Consider the following 19440-nt stretch of genomic DNA (forward strand, 5'->3'; position numbering starts at 1 on the left):
ACTTGCAGGTATATGTCTGTATCCACTTGCAGGTATATGTCTGTATCCACTTGCAGGTATATGTCTGTATCCACTTGCAGGTATATGTCTGTATCTGCAGGTATAGGTCAGTATCCACTTGCAGGTAGGCACTACATAGATGCTGATAGATTGTACAATCATATTCTTATATTCTTCCTATGTGTTGATGATTGAATCAGCAAAGCTCCCTGAATCAATTCCTGTGTCTTCCCCCATCAGAATCTGTATTTTACCACACTAATCTGTACTACTACCACACTAATAGTAGTTATTTTTTTTAATTATTTACTTTTTACGGGAGTAGAAAAGAAGTTGGAATTTGTTTCTGATAATTGAGGTATGTCAAAGCCAGGGGTCATGTGTTCCAGCCGAAGGGTGAATGGTTCATTATTAGTATTCATGAGTGAAACTTTCAGGAAAGTGAGCTGAGTTCAGGCTCTGAACACGGAAGTGTCATGTGGCATTTCCTTAGAGGGAATAACACTTAAACATGATGCAAATGCTATAATATAGTAGTCCTATGACAAGGCTCGAGGACAGGGGGGTGCAGCCAGTACATCGCTCCGGGACCTATGAAGCTCAAGGGGGCCCATGAAGCCCAACGCATCCCATAATTTTTATGATAATTTGAACATTTTTTTTAATTCATTTACTTTTTATTGTATTTTTTAAATTTTGCAAGTCTGTTTAGTTTCAAAATGAAAAAGGCAGGTAGGTCACAGGGTACTTGACAACGGTCAGTGGTTTACAATGTAAGAGACATTCATGAAGGCCGCGCTGGGAGAGAAGTCGTGTGGGCTACAAGGGTATTCCTCGCTCGGTGGGTTGTGACGAGGAGGAGGGGGTTTCAGGCGCAGTGAGAAAAAAGTCATCATCTAGCAAACAAATACGTCACGTTCTGAGACACCGCAAATTCGAGAAAGTGGACTAAGTATTCAGTATTGAGTCTGATCTAGCTAAACAGAATAATTTTGATTATGTAATTCAGGAAAGCACCTTTGTTCAGCAGACAATAAATGCTATTATAAACGTCTTTTACTTTTATAAATATTGTACTTTATTATTACATTTATACCTATACATACTTATCTAAATGTATCAATGTAATCTACGATTGTTAGAAAAAATAATAATCTACACACATACATGTGTGTGTAGAATTTTGTATAAGGGCCCCCAAACCCTCTTTGCACCGGGGCCTGGATTTTCTCTGCCTATGACAAAGTCACCTGCCACATCTGTACTTGGTATGGAAAGATAAGTTGCTTTGAGATCCCAGACACTGATTGGTTTAGGAACATTTTTTTTGCAATTGGAAAATCTCTTTCAAGAGAGAAATAAAGTCAAATCTATGATCAGGCAGATCATTATTGTTGAAATATTCCCTCCTACCTTCCTGTTCCTTCTGGATATTTGGCAAAAAGCTGGGCTACGCATTGGCAGTGGCAGCTTTGGTTGTCAGGATACCTGGCAATCCCGGCTTCTGTTGTGTGTGCCGGGAATGAATGAACTTACGTCATCCCTGCCCAGCCATTTAAGATGGCCAAAGCTCGTCTATAGGAAGAGAAGGGAAGAGAAGATGATAGCACCCTGTGGGGGAACGGGGACAGGTGAGTATCGTGGGTTTAATTCCGCTTTATGTCTTGTACAGAGGACTGTTGCTGGAAACAATTTTTCATGATTGTTTTCAGTGACAGATGAATGAATGAAGTATTCACACACAATTCTGTTGTGTTCTATAGGGGAGTTGAAAGGGCAAGCAAGTAGTACCCCAGTGAGCGCGTTCCTCTATAAGAGTGAACAGTGGTCATTCCTGATCAGTCATTCATCAACCTGTAATGGCGGAGACCATTCGTCTCAGGCAACTATCATCTGATATGTGTAAAGAGCTTTAGCCATGATGGATTGGCAGATATGGCTTTTTGGTTCACTAAATCCCTTTCTGTAAGCTGAAATATTTGGAATAAATTCTTATATGGATTAATGTCCTCAGTAATAAAGGGGTCCCATATTTTTAAGAGTTAACTAGTTTTACTGTTTTTTATATATAGTTTTAGTAATATATAGGGAAATGCATTTTTATTATGTAAAAAAGTGTTTCTATTCAGATCGTATGGACATGACAGACATTTGTATTTAAAAGAATATATAGGTTATATTTATTTACAGACCAAACTGACATTCTATAATTACATATACCAAATTCTTTAAAAAAAAAATTGCCACAATTGCACCTAATAGGTAAGTATATGCATTCCTGTGTCTCCTGTAATACTAGTTCAAGTGAATGTAAAGAAGACAACACTTCTTTATTATAAATCTTCAAAGGAGCCAGCAACAAATAACGCGTTTCACAACCTTAACAGATCAAAGATAGTGACCTTTAATTGTTGGTATTTGAAGATTTATATTAAAGAAGTGTTGCCTTCTCTAAATTCTCTTAAACCAGTATTACAGGAGCCAGGGCAATGCATATACAGTACTTACCTATTAGGTGCAATTGTGACAACATATGTTTGTAAGGAATTTGGTATATGTATTCATTGTATGTCAATTGGTTCTAAGATAAGATAATAAGATAAGCTATATATTGTTTTAAATACAAATCTCCATCATGTCCATAAGATCCATGTTTTTAAATAGAAATACCTTCTTCCTTTTTTTAGTCTAGAATTAGCATGTGAATTATGTCATGCTGGGATTTGACAATTTTTACACTGGGAGTAGTAAAGAAGCACCAGGAGCCAGGGAAGAAAGGGTTAGGAACCTTTAGCATATTTTTTTGTTTGTCTGCTGTATGTGCCCTGTGGTGGAGCATTCTCTTCACTTCCTATGTCTTGTAAAGCATTCAAACATGGTGGCATAAAGAGGAGATTTACGACTCAAATGAGACATGAAAGCAAATTTTATATGACGTTAGGCTAATTGTTTTTTTGCTGGATTCTCTGAAACACACTCAAGCTAGTTATACACTTGCAAAAATTATCGTTAGAAAATGAACAATTATGCGCGATTATTTCCGAATATTTTGAACGATCGTATTGTGCACAATTCTGTACATGCTGTAACAATACGAACGTTTAAATATAATCCACCAATAGTGTACCACCAATAGCTAGACACAATCGTTTGAATGAAGCAGGGAGTGACATGTAAAGGGGAAAGCGTACTGCAGAAACATCCACGATCACTGAACGACACAGAATAGATAGTGAACGATGGTCGCTCAATCAGATCCGCCGGGACGGTCGTTCATTTCCAGCGACAATCCTTATTAGTCGGCTTCGTTGGTCAGTCGTTGTGCACTTTTTTTCTTAACGATTATCGGACGATCGATCGTTAGTCATTCGTTTTTAACAATAATTATTGCAAGTGTGTACGCAGCTTTAGGCTGGGTTAAGACATGCCTCAGGTTCGAGCGATCCCATGCAACTCCAGCCACCCGGTCAATCATATTGCAGTGCTGGTTTTTAAAGATCAGCAAAGTGGCTGTGAGTGGTTCTGTACTGTCCAGTGCTGCCCCTTTCATTTTCCATGGGGTTGCCATGAGTAGAACATACATACTGCAAATCAGTCACCGATGTTCAGAGTACTGTAACAGATGTAATATTGGAACATTTTCTTTCTACATAAAATTTTGGATATCCCATCACTTTCTGCCCCAATGGTCACCGTGTCAAAAAAGAAAAATAAACCAAATCACCAGGTATGATTACAAAATCACTCTTCCCAACTGGGGTACAGACAGCAATAAAAATAGAGAGAGGTTCTAGCTCTTTCCAAGCCATTTGCAAATTTATTATCTTTTCCAGACTATAGCAAGTCTCTTCTACGCAACCTCATAAATAATTCTGAAAATTTCAGCACAGCTGATCAATTGTTCTGCAGTCTTTGCTTGGAATCTGTCAGTTGTAGTCTAATTTGTAGTACATCTAATGCTGTCTTGATGCTCATTTAAAACTGCTTACTCATGTTGCACATTGACTTCATGCAAAGGAAAATGTAGGAAGATAAAACAAAGTTCTATAAATGAAACTTGCCACAATACTGTAGTCGTTTGAAAAAATATAGGGACATAAATTTAGATGTATTTGCTTAACACAGTAGATCTACCACACCTTTTTATGGGAACATTCTTTTAATGGGGCACATTGAAGAGTCTAATGATTTACAAACACTTTGCCTTTAGGCTGGTATTTATTTGCATTGGTAGTACAGATAAGAAAGCTGGGCTTCTAATTAAATATCTTGTCTGCCTTTGCTGACCTTCTCCTGGAAATGGATAAAGTATGGACAGCACGGTTGGCCAGAGGTTAGCACTCTGACCTTTGCAGCGCTAGGTCCCAGGTTCGAATCCCAGCCAGGACTATCTGCATGGAGTTTGCAGGTTCTCCCTGTGTTTATGTCGGTTTCCTCCTTGTACTCCGGTTTCCTCCCACATTCCAAAAACAATGTTAGGTCAATTGGCTTCCTAAATTTGACCTTAGACTATGATGACATAATGATTATGGTAGGGACATTAGATTGTGAGCTCCTTTGAAGGACAACAAGTGACATGACTATGGACTTTGTAAAGCACTGTGTACTATGTTGGCGCTATATAGATACTGTATAATAATAATGACTAGTTTCCATATTTAACACTTGTGGCTGCAAACTGTGCATTGACCTGCTACCAGACACAAAGCAAAGTGCTGCTACATGCCCAGGAGCGGCACACCACACTGCAGGATAATTGCCCTTGTGTTAGCGGTGTGGTTATTATTATTAAACAGGATTTATATAACGCCAACATATTACGCAGCGCTGTACATTAAATAGGGGTTGCAAATGACAGACAGATACAGACAGTGGTACAGGAGGAGATGAGGAGCCTGCCCCGAAGAGCTTAAAATCTAGGAGGTGGGGGAAGTAACACAGTATTACACTATGGACACAGTAGTCCATAGTCTTAACACTATCTGTCGCTCAAAGGGCTCACAATCTAATGTCCCTATCATAGTCATATTTCGTTATTACAGTCTAAGGCCAGTGTTTGGTGGGAAGTCAAATACCCTAAACTTTTTGGAATGTGGGAGGAAATCAGGGTACCCAGGGGAAACCCATGCAAGCAAAAAAAAACCCTGCAAACTCCATGCAGATAGCATCCTGGCCAATATTCAAACCTAAGACCTAGCGCTGCAAAGGCCAAAGTACTAACCTCTGAGCCACCGTGCTGCCCATAAAATGGTTGGGAGTGTGGTTGAGAATTGGAGGGCAGTGGTCTTTCTCCGAAATGCAACAGAAATTTGGTGGAAATCTCCCATGCTAAAGGGGAAATCCCCTTTTAGACAGGTGTACCCAATGGAAGACTCCCCCCCCTACATCTTGTTCTGGGTACAATATACAAATTTTAGATTTTCCTTCATCAATGCATATAAGCATGAATAGGATTTTGGATGCTTGCAGCACATAGTGTGCAGAATGCCTTTAGATAAGCATTGTTCCAATAAATCCTTGAAGCAAAGTAAAATTGAAAAGTGATTTTTAAATTAAATATATGAATCTAAAAATGGCTCAGTTATATATAAGGGCTTTATAGATCTGAAGATTTGCATTCTCTAATCAAATCCACCCCACCGCACATCCAGGAAAATCACTATGTTGGGTTCAGTTTTTGAACTGATCGCCTTCTTGCTGCACCAAGATCAATCTTCTGATTCATTGCCCAGTGGGCAGGCTGGGGGTGCATCTGGTATGGGCATCTGGTATGGGCATCTAAATAACAAGTTGGGTTAAACAGAGCTGTAAATCCTTTGGACGATAAACACATTCCTGTATATGTGTTAACTATTTGTCTAGAGCTCCATGGAACCCATGGTTCTTCCAAAGTTTGCTAAGGGTTCCTTGAACAGTGTGCAGTTTGTGAATTTCAGGTCAGTTTAGTTGATGCCAATGATCTGTAAGGGTGGCAGCCTTCCTAATGACCATCATTATAGGAAGCAATCTTCCCACTGACCACCTAAATATAGCAGGGGTTCCCTGAAGACCTTAAAGTAATTTCAAGGAGTTCCTCAGCGTTAAAAAGGTTGAGAAACCCTGATCTAGAACCACTTTATGTAATTCCCTTAGTAGTACTGATATTTAAAGGCACTATGTGCTTAACAAATTTCCATTGTGATCCATTCACTTTGGGATGCAATTACTCTTGAATGCAATTATATATAACAAGGAAAGAAGAGCTGGAAGGCGAGCCGGGTCAGGTGAACTGTCAAAATCACCCGACCAGCCTCTCCTCAAATCAGGGAATTCTTTCTGCTGCAAGATCATACTGCAGGTTTGAAACGCAGGCATGTTATTAATGAACCGTAAAATGCAGTAAGACGTAATACTCCGGAGCGTACTGATAGCGGTCTCCACTCTTGCTATAAATAGGTCCCTTAAAAGCAGTTTACCTTTATTTCAATACAATTTTACCACTATGGCTATGCAATCCCAAATTTTCCTTGCAGGTCAGCCTTGCTTTGCATTGGTTATGGAGGTAACATTTTTATAGGAAATATGATATAACAATAAAATAAATATTTTACAAATCCCGGAGAATGCTTTGGTAAACGTGCTGAATTAAAGCAGAACAGATTACATAACCAGTTTATGTTGTATAGGATTTCCTGTAACTGCCTGAACAATACCAGAAAGGAAATTCAATTTCAATTAATATCAATGTTTAATAAACACAATAAATTCTAATTATTATTGTATGAAATGTTTATGATCTGCAGAAGCTTCTTGAGCTTTAATTGTTTTTTTTATATCGCCATCTAGATAATCTTAATTGTTTTTTAAACTTGGTTGGGAGGTCCTGTTAATAAGATACAATAAGAACACAGAGATTAAAGGATACCTAAACGTTAACCTTTTGATCCTGTCAAAAATGTTGTGCTGCTGTATATTCCCGTAGACTGGACCAAACTCTCAAACAATAGGCCTGATTTATTAAAGCTTTCCAAGACTGAAGAAGATAGATGATTACATACATACATAGATCTGAATCATTAGGGAACCTGGAAGAGCCAGCAAACCTGGAATGGATGTCTTAAAAATCATTAGTTAGCAAATGTTTTCAGCCTGCACCAGATCTATCTCAGATTTTCTGGATCACCCAGGTTCTCCTACGTTACTCTGTCTTCACCAGTTTTAGAGAACTTCGGTCAGTTCTCTAAAACTCGAAAATCAGCCTCAATGTCATCAGCTTTCTCACCTAACTTGTGTGAGTTACAAAAAATTTCATGACGTCATGGCTGGCTGTTTGATTTTCAGGAGGATAGTAGGAACATCTTGTAGTCCATTTATAAATGTTTTCACAAGGATTCATGCAATGTTCTTGCAAAATATACACAATTTTCACATTGAATTCAATTTAGAAATTAAATATGTAATGAATAAAAGTAAATCCACACCTTTTCTAACTTAAGACAAGCATATCTCAAAAAACAAGAAGTCACCAGTAGTTACAGATAAGTGACAAAAAAGACGTGGAATGTCAATTTTGTAAAAAAAAAATTAAAATAAAGCCCTGGCTTCGTGTGGATTTTGTTTTAGCTCTACACTGTATACAGCACATGCATCATGTAATGTAGAGTTCAGCATAGAGCCAGCCGCCAGAGAAGGGTGCATGCATATAGTCATCATCAGTGGGCCATCCAATGGCCAAATAGGATCCCCATCTTCTCAAAAGTTCGCCATGGAGTCGGTGGTAAAGATGGCATCTTTCTCTGATGCTAAGATTACAGATCCTGGACCTGTCTTTATTGCACAACATACATGCTGATTATGGCAGAAGCTCTCCACCAATTTACGAGTTTAGTTTCTCTTTAATCCAGCGTTTCCAAGACTGGAGAAGATAGACTATCATAGAACGACCTGGTGGATCCATCGAACCTGCAATGGATTTCTTAAAAATCACTTGCTATTAGTTGGCAAAGGTTTTCAGCCTGCGCCAGATCCATTCTAGGTTTGCTAGATCATCAATGATAGTCATCAGTGGCCATCCATTGGCCAAAGAAGAACGCCGTCTTTTTGGAAGCTTGTTGTGTGGTGTCGGTGGTGAAGATGGCACCTTTCTCTGATGCTGAGATTACAGGTCCTGGATCTGTCTTTGCCGCAGGAAGGCTGCACATGGGTAAGTATACACAAAACATACTTGCTGATTATGGCAGAAGCTCACCACCCCCCAATGAGTTTAGTTCTTCATTATTCCAGCGTGAAAAACATGTGAATTTTGGATTAACATTGGATGAAAGCATTGATATATTGACCTCCTTATGTTGATAAATATACTTTTAGATAATGTAATAGTCTTTTCAGTATTTAAAATAGATGATCCAGAACTCATGCTGAGCACTGAGGGTTAATCTTTATGCCGTGACGCAAACTCTTTTTCCCAGCTGTGGCAGCATTACATTTACAGGAGATCTGCAAGGATTTATTTTATTACACTGTTGTCACAGTAATTCCTTTCTCCTTCACGACAGCCCCAACACCGGTCTGATCTGTGTTCTGCTATTACAAACGCCATACACTCTCCACAAGCTGCACAGAAGTCAATTTTCATATTTAGCTGGAGAACAGAAAGGCAAAGGTGGAATAAGTCAAGATATGGAAAGAAGTACAGGACAGAAAGGAAGGGGAAGAAGGAGGCTGGGGTGTCTGATAAGAGGGAGAGAAGTAAATGGAGAAAGGGTGGGCATTGTAAGATGATGGAATTTGGAGGAGCCTGGGTCATACAACAGCTAAGGCAGGAGATAACAATGTAAGGGTGGGGGTAGAAGAAACAGCTAATACAGCAAGAGAGGGTGGTACACAGGCTCCGAGATGGTTCTGTATATATAGGAGGTGTCAGGCCGCACAGCCTATGATGCTCTAACTGCAGCATGCATTAATCAGCCCCGATACGGGAGGGGGTCTTATCCCTTCACACCCCCAGCCAGCCAAGCAGAGACATCTGTGTGGGTGTAGAGATATTTTTTTTCTCTTTGCAAACTGGGGGTATGAGACAGCATAGGACAGGCTCAGAGCATGAGAATTAGGACATTTTTTCCCAAATCCATCCTCTAGGGATAACCTGCTACTAAGGAAGATAACATGATGTGTTCTAAGTAGTCCTCAAGGACCCGCTTTGAAAAGCTCTCAAGCATGAGTCATTCTGATTGCAGAAGACAATCTGTAATGTTTGATTTTTTTTTATTATGTCCAGAGTGGTGCAGACTGTGGATTATTGAGATAGTATGTTGGGTTTATGACTTATCATCATCGACATCTTGATGACTTTGAAGACCTCGAGATCTTTTGCCTACAATAAGAGGTCAGACGGTTGTAAATGGGTTGGTTGAGCTGCTTCGCAAATTATAGACAGAATCCCTATAAGCAGTAACAAGAATTAGTGACCTTAAAGGTTCCCATCATCATTTGTGATCACTTATAGGTTCCAATCATCATCATTTGAAGGTTCCCCTCATCATTATCATCATTTATAGGTTCTCATCAGTGATAAAACTTGGGAATTGCTTCTTAAAATTGGCCACGAGTAGGGTACTTAACTTTTGATCTTTTAGATTGTTTCAAGAGTTCAAATAATGTTGAATAATGTCAGAGAGTAGAATCTCTGCTGATTTCTTTAGAATGTCTTGCGTTCGCTGGACTGTATATTATAAAGACTAGGACAGACTGGTCTGAACTCCATTAGTTACCTCCTGAATATCTAACAATGTCCTCAAATAATTAGGACATGATCAGACAAACCTTGGTTTTGGGTATAATGCTGAACAAATGCCTAGATGTAACTTATATAGACAGGGAGATTATACAATGGCCAGTAATATGGTGACCAATCATTAGGCAGTGGTGGCTTTCTACGTGGTGTCCACTGATCAGAACATTTGGGCCTGATATAATAAAGCTCTCAAAGACCTGAGAAGATAGACTATCATGGAATAAGCGGGATCTTCTATCAAACCTGGAATGGATTTCCTAAAAATCATAGTTGGCAAATTTTTTCAATCCAGTACCAGATCCATGCTGGATCACCAGGTTCCCCCTTGATAGTCACCAGTCTTGGAGAGCTGTAATACATCCAAAGATCCATATGTCATGAAGGATAAGGCAATGATTTATTGTTGTGCATTTTATATGTAATCTATAATATTACCCTCTGTTTTCTTTCAGCCTACACAAGCCTGAGGAGTTATAATGACCACGGAGGTGGGGTCTGACACTGAACTTAATCCTGGGTCAGACGGGCCTGCCCAGGATGGGGTACATAATCCTGGTTTGGTACCGCACGACACCCCGCAAACCCCGGCAAATAACGTAGACAGGCCGGGGGCCAGTGAAAGCTCGAGAAGACCTGAAGAAGTGAGTATAAATATTGAGTTCTGCTGCAAGATGATACACATCTAAGGTACAATTTAATGGATGTAATTTGTAACAATACTTGAAAAGACAATGAAGTATGACTCGGGTAAATTTGTGATAAGCGGCTAGTAAATTTAGTAACAGAAGTGTTATGAGCTATTTATAAACATATAACATTATGGATGATGTATATAAACAAACATTGGATTCAGGAGTACATCAAGTGGCTGTAGGTTTGGCCCTGAGTTCGTCCCGGTTCTGAATGTTCTCCCTGCCAAGGGATACAGATGAACAAGACTCCAGTATTAGATGGTGCAGTATGCTCTCATCATCGTACTGGGCACTCCGTGACTTTACCAAGTGATTGTGTACATTACGTCCTCACTGAATGTATAGAAATGTTATTGTTTTCAGCATATGATGTAAATGATGTTATCAGTTTGTTTTGATCCAGGTGTACAGCTGTGTGGTCTGCTAGGCAATGTATGTGTACATTGTGTTGCATTAAGGCAGCCCATACATTATAAATGGTCTGCCAAAGGACATCAGCATGGATAAAACCGCACTTATCTTTTCTTTGTTGCAATACATGGCTTGCACATTAGTATGCATTAGGGAAGCTTTTAAAATGCATTGCAGAAATGCGAATGTGGCCTATAAATTTTAAAAACTTTGCTTCCATTTGTTTCTTGGTTTCTAGCTACAACCAGCTTTATTGAACTTCTAGCATTCAATGGACAAATTAAATACTAATAACCTCCAGTCTGCATAACACTTATTGTACATGCAGTTCTTTCTCTCTAAATGAAAAGTTCCACTTTTAAAATCTGCAATGAGACAGGACTTTATTACAGAAAGGGACAGGTGATGTTCTTTCTGCAATAAACCATAGTTACCTGCCTGATTGCTCTCCTCAGCTGTCAAAGATTGCTGAGCTGCACATGTGGAGCTCAGTGCAGGAAGCCGGGGTACCTGGGGCATCCCAACAGCCGCAAGGGATTCCAGCCCAGCCAATCAAGATGACCAAAACAAGGAAGGTAAGAAGGAAGAAGATGGCGACTCCTTGAGACAAAAGGGGAAAGGTGAGTGCATTTAAAAAAAATAGCGATTAGGCAAGTAAGCTCATTTTATTGCAGAATAGACAGGCAATGTCCCTTCTGCAATAAATTGCCCTCATAATTACATTTTACAAAGAGTTTAGTTCAACTTTAAATGCTATGACTAGCCTCTTAACTTACAAGGTTGCCAGCAAACTGTCTTTTTTCCCTTTTATTTCTTCTCCAATGATTGTGGTAAAAGTACCAAAATTAGGCCGAATTAGGCAAATTCACGTAAACAAAAAACATCCTATTACAGCCACAATAGCTTTCCCATTACCTATAACACAATGGGGATGATTTACTAAAGGCCTTTAGGCTGTCCACTCAGCCAAACTACTTATCACTCTGCAATGGATAATTCTTTTAGCTTAGTGAATGTGTTAAACATTCTCCTAGCAAAGAATACTCCATCACCTGCAAGGTAACATGATTTTTGCATCCACATAACAAGATGGTTTTATAAATACAGTGGTACCTCAGTATAAGTCCGCTCTGGAATAAGTCCAACTTGGTATATGTCCTGTTTGGACATGAAAAATTTTGCTTGGTATACAACATTTGCTTCATATATAACCTTTGTGCTAGAACTTGTATGGGTCAAAATGAGTCATAACACCGCGCACTCCCCTTATTTACCTCTCTCGAGACAAAGCCACCACTGGCCACGAGCGTCAGTCCGCCAGTTGTTACCATTCAGTGATCAACCCGCGCTATAACTCTCTGTGAAATACATAACATCTCCTCCTCCTCCATTCTCAGCACCATCCTAGTAGGCACTCTATTTTCTATTTTCTATTTTCAGCAAGGTAAAGTAAGGGTGAATTTTCATTTATTTCATCTAATTGCTTTTGTATTTATGTACTTTAGTATTAAGCAGTGTTTAAATTATTTTTTACAGCCCCATCAATGTATAATATGCCAATAACTATAGGATTTTTTTCATGGGAATGGATTATTCATTTTCCTTGTATTTCTTATGGTAAAAATTTGTTTGGTATAAGTCCAAGGATCTGGAACGGATTATGGACTTATACCAAGGTACCACTGTATATATAAATATTTACATGGGGGGGGGGTCTATATTTATTCAATACACATGCAGGTTCTGCTTCTTGTTTTGCAGAGCTACATAACTGAGAAAGTATGAGAGAATGGCATAACATTACTGGTCATTGTAGATCTAATCCTTTACAAAGATGGTCATGGGAATATTAAGAAGCCCCTAGCAAATCTCAATAGGAACCCTGGTTGAAAAAGCCTTCTTAAATCCTTCAATGTGCTATTTAAAACAAAATGGAAGTTTTTTGGTTGGAGGTGACCTTTAGGCCAATCTGTACTTTTCCCTACTGGCTTGTAAGCTAACTACACTGTAAAAAGTACCTTCCTTGTGTTCCGCTGCCATTCCTGATTGCCTGTTGGATCGTTTACATGTGGCAAAAGACCATCCCTTAAACCACCGAGTGACAGCTCTTCGGCCTACCAATTGGCTGACCAAGTAAAAACAAATATGTATTGTTGATGAAAGCAGTCATATCAGGGAAAACCTACAATGTTTTCCCCAGTCCCTTTTAGCTGGGCGCACCACCCTGAACTTTTCAGTAACCACCCGGTTGTTTTTGGTGCTTACTGAAACGTTGGGTCAGCTTCCCACCCAGCTTAAAAATAATTCTGGGGAGAATACTGAACCTATATGCCGAATACATTAGGCTACTAATTAGTTATGGTTTGAAGCTCTTCCTTTTAAATATACTATCAAAGACACATGTTTTTTATTAAAGTTGGTCAACCCATCCCACAGTAGGAATGAACAGCCCTGGTATAAAAAAACACGAGAGACATTTTTTCATGTAGGTGGTCAAAGTTGGCTGAGCATAATGGAGTAACAATAGTCATGTGTTGGACATCAGAATTACTGGGTTTTACCATTGAGGCCAATACAATCCTGTAAATGTTAGGCTGCTGACATACTGTTGCACTCTGTGTTCTGAAGCCAATAGGTCAAACCTAAATTATTTCCTAATAGGCTACAAATATGTAAGTTTGGCTAAAGAGAGACATTTTTTAAATTAAGGACTGTCTTCTAACATCAATAGATCTTTTTAAGTTTATCTGTGATTTATAGGGAAAGCTTATTCAATCTGTTTGTGTTTGTTATAGGAACAGAGATGTATTAAGGGTTTTTTTTTGTGAATGGCAGGGTGAAGAAGGATTTGAAACAACGCCAGACAGAACAACACCCTCCCACACTCAACGATCGCCACAAAAATTGTCTAGAAAACCGAAGAGTGCACTTTGCAGGGTGACACTTCTGGACTCTTCCCACTATGAGTGTGAGGTGGAGGTGAGAAAATTAAATTTTTTATTAGAAATGTCAAGCAAAGTAATCCATATTACTAGATATTTATGTATTCAGCATAAAAAATAAGCCTAATTTTGAGATAAGAAGACACAAAGAAATAGGTAAAATCTCTTTTATTGAGAAAATGTTTAAAAAATGTCCACATTTATTTAAAAAGTGGATCTGAAACAGTTTAGTAACAGCAAACAGATCTAGGAAGCAACATTTTGCAGATCCTGAATGCCAGTATACAGTTGATCTGTTTGTATCCAGAGACATACTGGGCCCTAGGTACCTGGAGATAACGATGGCAGGGAGCATGTGTATGAGTCTGGACTATGAACTATGGACTATGGACTATCAGAAGCATCCAGCCAATGTTGAGGGACCTCTTTCCTATCCTTACCCTAGTAATTATTATGAAATATCTACAATAACCTTAATTTCAGTACAGTAGCTAAACAAGCTGCGTATTACAAATACGTACAAAGGAACCTCTAAAGTACTCATTGATAATTGTACCATCACTAAACTGTGTAAGAGACCATTGGAACCTTGGATAGCATAGTTACATGAAAGTTGATTTTTTTCTGCCCAAGAATGAAATATATTTGTCCAATGGGATAAGGTTTGCCTTAGCATTTTTACTGCCTCATTAGACAGTGCAGGTGTTTGGTGAAATGTAGTTATACTTTAATTAATTGTAGCTATGCAATAAAGTCTGGTTACTTTCCTTTCACCAGCCTGGACACAGAAGGACCAACAGTTAAAAAATGAGCCAAGGAGAGTACTCTCCTCTCAGCATGTTCTGTGATTGGCTTCTTGCTGTACCCCTCCCTTTTTCATTGTATAGAGGGGTTCCAAAATAATACTTTGTAACATACTGGAATCCAAAAAAGAATTTTACCCAAGCATCATGGCCTGTTTACCTTGTTAAATTTAAGGCTTTCTAACACAGAACTCATTATGGGCCCTCTTCTCCTTCTCTGTAAGCATTTTAGTAGTAGACATTTCCAACTAGTACGTGGTCTCCTCACCTTAAAACCTTGTCTGGGCAATTGATTCCCCCACTCCCCCCTTAAAATGACTCTACTTCTCCTTAGTTTGCATCCTCAGTGATCTGCTAAATTTGTGTTTGGATGCAAAGTCAAGTGGTAACCAATCTTTAGCTTCTCTGCAACCCATTTGCAGTCTGGGCCCACAGATAAAGGAAAACTGCTTACAGTAAGCTGATACTAATTAAAATTAAATGATTTTTAATGAACATAGTATAGCTTTTAATTAGGAGTATGGACAATCTTGATCATTCTTTTCTCTAACTATGTGATCATGTCTATGACTACTTTAATTTTCTTAATGTCCTGTGTTACAGAAACACTCACGGGGCCAAGTCCTGTTTGATACTGTCTGTGGACACCTTAACCTCTTGGAGAAAGATTATTTTGGACTGACATTCTGTGATTCTGACAGCCAGAAGGTAAATCAGTTACTATAATGTTTAATTTGTTTTTTTTCTTTTACTGCAAATAACTCTTCAATGATATCTGAACTGTCAATTTCTTAGTGGAAATGTTATAAGTCTGAGGTTTAACCATGTAGATAACCTTGGAAATGATTCTTCTAAAGGAATTTCAATAAGGTCACTAAACTGGACACCTATTCCCATCGTGTGGAAGCTTTATATCAAAATAGTCTTATTGGTAACCGCACAGTATGGTGGCAACACAAAAATGCAAGTAGCTATGTGACTTCTATGCCCTAAACCTGTCACTTTCGTCTTTCAGAATTGGCTGGATCCCTCCAAGGAGATAAAAAAGCAGATCAGAAGTGAGTGTGAATAACTGCCTTGTTGACTTTGCTTAGCCTCCATCTTTTTTCTTTTCTGCCATTCATTTTTTATCAGTCTTTTACATTCCTAAATAGTGGGGTGATAGAAAGTTTTATCTTTTACAAATTCAAGCAGAAACGATCCAGTGACGGTACAGAAAAACCCTTCATTGTGATTAATGTCAATTTTCCCCCCCTGACAGGAAAAACATTTTTCCTTTTTTTAATTTCTACCTTTTTGTTACTTTATTCTGTTCTTTCCATTCCTTCTCCTCCTCCAGTCACACCCAGTGCTTCTCTACCTTCCCCTACCTCTACCTGGTAGCAAATGTTTTGAATCCTGGACCAGATCCATTCCAGGTTTGCTGGATCACCCAGCTTCACAGATGAAAGTCTATTCTCGCTAGCCTTGGAGAGCTTTCATAAATTATGTCCTTTGTGTTTTTTGCCCCTTTCCCACACTCCTTACTACAGTAGTCCCCCGTTTATCTCGGGGATTACGTTCTACCTGCGATAAACAAAAATCCCCAATACATGGACGCCACTCCCAAATGCTTTTTGTTTATTGTTTAAGCTGTAAATTACCCCCCCCCCCCCCACACTCTTTAAACACACCCAGAAAACATTCACAAGCATATAGCGAGATAAATTTTTGGTACACTCGTAGAAATTTTTTTCCCTATAAAAATCTGCAATATACCAGGACCGCAATAATAGAGGGGGGATTACTGTACCCTCATTTTATTTTGCCCTTCCTTCATTTCTTTCCTTCTCTCCATTTTCTTCCTGTTCTTCTCTTTTTATTAATCTCTCCTCACCTATTTTACCTTCTCTCTCATTCCATTTCCCTCCAATTCTTCTTTGTCTTATTTTTTCTGTCCTTCTATTAACCTTCCTATTCCACCTCCTCATCTCAGCCTCGTCTTTCTTTTCTCCTCAGGTGGCCCCTGGTCATTTGGATTCACAGTGAAATTCTACCCTCCTGACCCAGCGCAGCTCACAGAGGACATTACAAGGTATGATGTACATAGCAATATGTCTGTGGAAGGACTATGTTTACTTTTGGTGTGTTTACAAAAAATAAACTAATTAAATGTGTTAGAAATTGTTTGGTGGTGTTAATCCAATATCCTAGCAAATATAAAAGGCTGCTACCCCACACCCCAAAGAGATGTGAAAAGAAGACAGAAGATAGCTTGGGTTTTTTAGTGCGGCAATATATTGTAGACGGTAAATCATAAATTGTGACTACAAACTTCAGACATATAACATGAGGTTAATTTCAGTCGTTCCCCAATAAAAAGTGTGGGGAGGTTGACCAGTGTATTATACAATAAAATCCCTAACAGTGTAAAAGCCATATTGTCTCAGAGCCCGACATGTTTCGCCTAACAAGCTTCCTCAGGGGCGAAAGCGTTTGTTGAGCAACTGTACATAAACATACTGTATATTCACGTTTATGTTTATGTACAGTTGCTCAACAAATGTTCTCCGCTAAACGATTTTAACCTTATGTTATATGCTCTGTCTGAAGATTGTAATCACAATTTAGGATTTACCATGGCTTTCAAGATTTACACATTTTCTCATACGATTCAATTACAAATGCAGGAAACTTGGGTGAAAATATTGATGAAAAAATCCCTTAGACGTGCTGGTCATCATAAACTGATTAAGGAGCAATTAGGAGTCATCATAAATCTTCCAGGGTGCTGAGTTTTCATTTCAAACCCAGGCAATGTTAGTAAAAGTCAGCATTTCCCTGACCTATGGATAGAAGCACGGTCATTAAAAATCAATATAACATAGGCTCGCATACAGCTGATAGTAAGAGACTGTACATGGAAAGTGCGATGATAAATGATAATTACATTCAGAAGTATTGTATCCTTTAATGAAGTTATTTTGTACATTCTAGGTATTATCTGTGCCTGCAGCTGCGTGCTGACATCATCAGTGGTCGCCTACCCTGTTCCTTTGTTACACATGCCCTACTGGGGTCATATACCGTACAGGCTGAGCTTGGTGATTATGAACCTGATGAGCATCATGGGAATTACGTCAGTGAACTTCGTTTCTCACCCAATCAGACGAGGGAGTTGGAGGAGCGAGTGATGGAGCTGCACAAGACATACAGGTAAGAGTAGGAGCCGTGAGCTGTTCACGAGCCAGCTTCAATGGTGTACTGAAAGTGTCTATGTGTGTTCAATAATTATTCAAGCATATGTGGGACTTTTTTCTACTAATTTGCAATGAATCCTATTATCTTTAGATGAATTGTAAAATATTTGGAATATATATATATAAAATATATGGAATATATGTTAGAAAAGTTTTTTTACTTTTTAGTATAGTTGTAAGATATGTATTGTATTGGAAGTTCTTTTAAAGTGACCTGGTCATTCCAGGGCCATGTTGGAAAAGAAGCATGTATACCTTTTCAGAACACGACTGCTTTGCTGCTTCCTGCCTGCAGATTGCTTTATTTGAAATGAGAATTAAGTTGTTAATTTGTTCCACCCGAAAGAATAGCCCCAAAGGATAATCAAAGAGGAGTGGACTCCTATTTGCCCAGTCTGTGATTACATATGGTGTATCTGTGGGAGGAAGAGAAGAAGAGGAGGGAGGGAAAGCCAGGCTTTTGAAGGGCAACCAGAGTTAAATTTAAAAACACAAAATGTTATTGTTCCAACAACATAATTTAAAAGATTGAGAGCTCTGTCTCTATAAATGAATCCTAGGCTAACATACAACTACTAGTTTCACAAAAATAGCAATATGGTTTAGTATCATACTGGGTTAGTGATAGTGCTAAGGTGTCCCACCCAAAGCGTTTTGCCCAAACCGGGCTTCCTCAGGGGTAAGGGGAGACTTAGTATTCTTGCTGGGGCTTTTTACCCCATTAAGAGCCTTGTGATACCGAATTGCTACTTGTAAGTGATTTGATAGTAAGGCCGATATCAGTTTGGACGTACTTAGTAGAAGTAAATGACAGTGATCCAGCAGGGGAAGAAAAAGTGTTGTCTTCTCGTGTGGAGTATTTTCAGGTGAGCTGCGGGCAGCCGTCCAAGGGGGCAATTCGGTTTAACTCTGGTTGCCCTTCAAAAGCCTGGCTTTTCCTCCCTCCCTCTTTTTCTTCCTCCCACAGATACACTATGAGAATTAAGTTGTTTTATCCCTTCCTGGACAAATTTAAAGTGAATCATTCAGCCAATGCAGATAGAAAATTTGCAAAAAGATTCTATCATCCCTTAAAATTTAATCCCAAGCAAAAGTCCACTGATGGTATTATTGATGGTATACAATCAGTAAAGCAGGGGGATTAGCCAATGAAGGGTTCTGCGGTCCATATAAGTACCCCGATTATCCTTGATGATGTAATCGATGGGCCTTCAAATACATTGGTGACCATGTACACAGGCAGAAATACCATAAGAATTCTTAATTCTTGAAATAGACAAGATGATGACATAAGCGTGTGGGTGTTATACAAGTTCTGAGAAATACAAACACAGATCTTTACCCCAGGGGTTCAAAAAGAATAAATCACTGAGGCTAAGCATATGGTGTTCTGAAGAATTGGAACTTAACCCTTTACAAAATAAAGCGGTGTTTGCTCCAGAGAAAGATGATTAAGGGCAAATTTGCCTCATGGTTGGAAAAAAAAAGGTATTTGGATTATTTCTTCGGGTCAGAAGATTTATTTGCCATTTGTTATGTAAAAGCATGTTTGGGTAGAAGGAGAAGGATAGACCCTTTGCT

At 38.9% G+C, this 19440-nt stretch overlaps 1 protein-coding gene across 1 annotated transcript in view; it reads left to right on the forward strand.

Moving 5' to 3' along the window:
• The window catches only part of EPB41L1 (erythrocyte membrane protein band 4.1 like 1), a 64181-nt gene that overhangs the window by 9276 nt on the left and 35465 nt on the right, over positions 1 to 19440 (forward strand). Inside the window, 6 exon segments of the mRNA XM_072403730.1 lie at positions 10225 to 10413; positions 13711 to 13854; positions 15224 to 15328; positions 15636 to 15678; positions 16619 to 16694; positions 17597 to 17815. Coding sequence (XP_072259831.1) covers positions 10249 to 10413; positions 13711 to 13854; positions 15224 to 15328; positions 15636 to 15678; positions 16619 to 16694; positions 17597 to 17815 — 752 coding nt within the window. The 5' untranslated portion in view covers positions 10225 to 10248.

Source organism: Pyxicephalus adspersus, chromosome 3 (assembly GCF_032062135.1).
Source record: "Pyxicephalus adspersus chromosome 3, UCB_Pads_2.0, whole genome shotgun sequence".
Classification (NCBI taxonomy): Eukaryota; Metazoa; Chordata; class Amphibia; order Anura; family Pyxicephalidae; genus Pyxicephalus; species Pyxicephalus adspersus.